Here is a 2,996-nt window from a genome sequence, read left to right on the forward strand (position 1 = left end):
TGTCTGTGGCATTATCAGGACCTCTCCAATGGTGGTGTGCAGCACAGACTAGATTAGAGAACTGAAGGCAAGGGGATTAGCTGGGGAAAGACTGGATAGCCTAGGTGAGAGATGTGAAGGCCTTGAACTGAGGTGGGGGAGGGGAGCGAGAGGAATGGAAAGATTTGAGAGAGGTATTTTAGAGAATGTGGTGTCCCGGGTGTGGGGCGGAGGTAAGAGGACTATGGAAGAAGACTGTCACCCTGGCTAGATGAGCCGGTACCTGAGGTCTGGCTTAGCCTGTCTTGCTTCACTGCTTTATCCCAGAGCCTAGCAGAGGACCAGCAACACAGTCGGCACTAAATGAATGTCAGATGAATAAATGACCCATCTGAGATACTTGCTTATCATCCTTTCTCAATCCATTCTCCATGTTGCTGCAGAGTATTTGCTCCAAAACACGAATTTTATCAAATCACTCCCCAATGTAACCTTATCAATGGGTCCTTATGAACAATTTGCAAAGTCTCAGACATGGTGTAAAAGTCCCCTCTTGATTTCCGCTTCTCTCTCCAGCCTCATCTCCAACCTTCTCCCCAGCACTTCTTCCTCTATTCTCCAGCCACACCTGACCAGGAGCATCTTCCCCAGAGAACCGCTCTCTCATCTCTCCGCACACACTCATTCCTCAGGGTGGAAGGACCTTTTGCATTTGTTCTGGAAGGCTCCATGCAGGGCTCATTTCCTCTGGCACCACCTGGCCTGGGTCAGGGTCCTTCCCTGTGCTCCCACAGCATCATTCTTTCCTAACACCCATTGCACTTTTGATTCTCTTTATTTCACCCAGCCCTCCCCCCAGACTGTAAGCGAAAGGACCCTCTATGTCTTTTCTCCCTGTAATTCCAGTGTCAGGTACATAGCAGCCCCTCTGTAAACACTAGATGGAGAATGAATAAATGAATGACTGAATGAGTGGGTAAATCGTGGGCTGAGAGAGAGCTATGTGGAATCTCATAGACATAAAGAAAAAAAGAGAGCTGGGAATTCTGGGGAATACGACTTATAAGGGACAGGTGGAGGAAGAGCCAGGGAGGGAGATGGGGAGAAAGACCTGGAGAGGTTTACAGGGAATAATTAGAGTGCAGTCACATGGGAGCTGACTGAGGAGGGAGTCTCCAGAAGTGAGCAGTACATGCACTAGCCATCTCCAGCTGTGCAGCAGAACTGGCAGGCCTAGCTGGGGGCTGTGGTCAGAAGTCAGCTCAGACATCTTCAGGCCTTTGGTTTAGTCTGCTGCCTTCTATTTGGTTCCTTCCCCAACTCTCTAGGAAAAACAGAGAAAAAAACAGAGAGAAGAAGAGAACAAGACATATTTGCCTGTCTGCAGGAGGTGAGACCCACTCTCATGTGCTGTCCCTTATCCTCTTCTCTCCCATTGCCTTTCCTGCAAAAAGTTCCAGGGACCTCTAGAAGGGATCCCCAAGAAATGCCAAGGGCCTAGCATCCTGCTTTGTGGCAGCTCTGCATTGCTGTTTTGATGGTTTTATTTGACTCCATCCTCCACTGGACTGTGAGCTTCTTGATCACAGGGCCCACACCTGTCTTTTCACACGTGCTTCCCCAGTGCCTTGCAAATGATAGATATGGAATAAGCGCACTTAGATTCTGCACGAACAGCAGAGAGTGCGTAGCTCTGAGATCCTCTGGGAGCCTTGGGAGTTTACCATCCATTCAGCCTCTCCCTTAGGGAGCGTAGCACAGAGCCATGCACTCAAATCTCTACAAACACATCTTTAGGGAATGTTACTGCATTAAAAGGAGGGAAGTCCCTTTGATATAGTGACTAAGAGAGTGGGCTCTAGATGACATCTGGACCAGAACTCTGGTCCTACTACTTACTAGCACAGTGACTCTGGACACATCGCTCAACCTCTTTGAACCCGCTTCTCGAAACATGGGGAGAATAACAGTACCTTCTTCATAGAGATGTTGTAAGATTTTAATAAGGAAACACTTGTAATCAGCACAGTGCCTGGTTCATGGCAAATGTTGGCTATTATTATTCTTATTGTTTTATTATTCAGAAGTGTGGGTAAGGGCTTCAGGAATGTTCTCTAAATACCTCATTTTTTTTTAAAAAAAGAAGTCTCCATGTCTAGCAATTATTAAGTTTCACAGAACCCATACAACTGGGGTATTCAGTGTGTCAGTTTGATTTTGTAAATATCAATCATCTTCCATATGCTGTGCATGTGCTAGAAACTGTTGGTCATACAAGAGAATTGTATGTCATGGCACCTGCCCTCAAAGAGTAGGAAAAAGAAAGCCAGATCACGGGCTGAAAGCAGAGCACAGTGTAGCTAAGGTGATCACATGGCAGAATGACAGGTGGGGCAAAGGTGGAGAGGAGTTAGGGCAGGGAAGAGGACAGCGTGGTGGTGTGTGCAGAGGACGTGCAGGGAGCCGTGGGGGTCTGCACCGTGCACGGGGTGCAGCCGGGATTAGAGGACCTTGGAAGCCATCTGAGGAGTTTGAACGCAGTCTGCTAAGGGACTTCTGTGTCTCTCTCCATCGGGTCCAATTCTTACCTTCTCTTCCATGTCTGTTTTAGTCACAAGCACCTCTTCAGCAAAGCCCACCTCCCTCTCTCGCTTGATTCCCCGACCCTCCTTGTCGAAGACCTTCCAGGTGAATAGGCAGCCGTCCGCAGCAATGGTCAGCAGGTATTGGTCATCAAAGGTGAGTAACATCTGAAGAGAAGAAGGTCATGGGGAGGCAGCTTTCCGAGGCCACAGGTGACCAGGCCATGCCGGCTCTTGTGCAAGGCCTCCCTCCATGCAACCCCCGCCTGGCCTCACACGGAGGTAGGCTTGACCTTGGGAAATAACAAGACAGGGGCCCTCACAGGCTTCTTTCTGTTAATGAATAAAAGAAACAAGGCTATGTCTACACTACCTATGGATTTGGAATCTTAAGAGTCAACTATTATCTGGAATGTATAAAGAACTCTCAAAACT

At 48.2% G+C, this 2,996-nt stretch overlaps 1 protein-coding gene across 1 annotated transcript in view; it reads right to left on the reverse strand.

The window, feature by feature from the left end:
• Positions 1-2,996, reverse strand: part of WDR65 (WD repeat domain 65) — a gene marked incomplete at its 5' end in the record, with an annotated part of 42,013 nt that overhangs the window by 34,915 nt on the left and 4,102 nt on the right. The window contains one exon of the mRNA XM_008582282.1: positions 2,568-2,729. Within this exon, the coding sequence (XP_008580504.1) occupies positions 2,568-2,729 (162 nt within the window). The remainder of the gene's footprint in view (positions 1-2,567; positions 2,730-2,996) is intronic.

The sequence above is a fragment of the Galeopterus variegatus genome, unplaced genomic scaffold, assembly GCF_000696425.1.
Source record: "Galeopterus variegatus unplaced genomic scaffold, G_variegatus-3.0.2 Scaffold2555, whole genome shotgun sequence".
Lineage (NCBI taxonomy): Eukaryota > Metazoa > Chordata > Mammalia > Dermoptera > Cynocephalidae > Galeopterus > Galeopterus variegatus.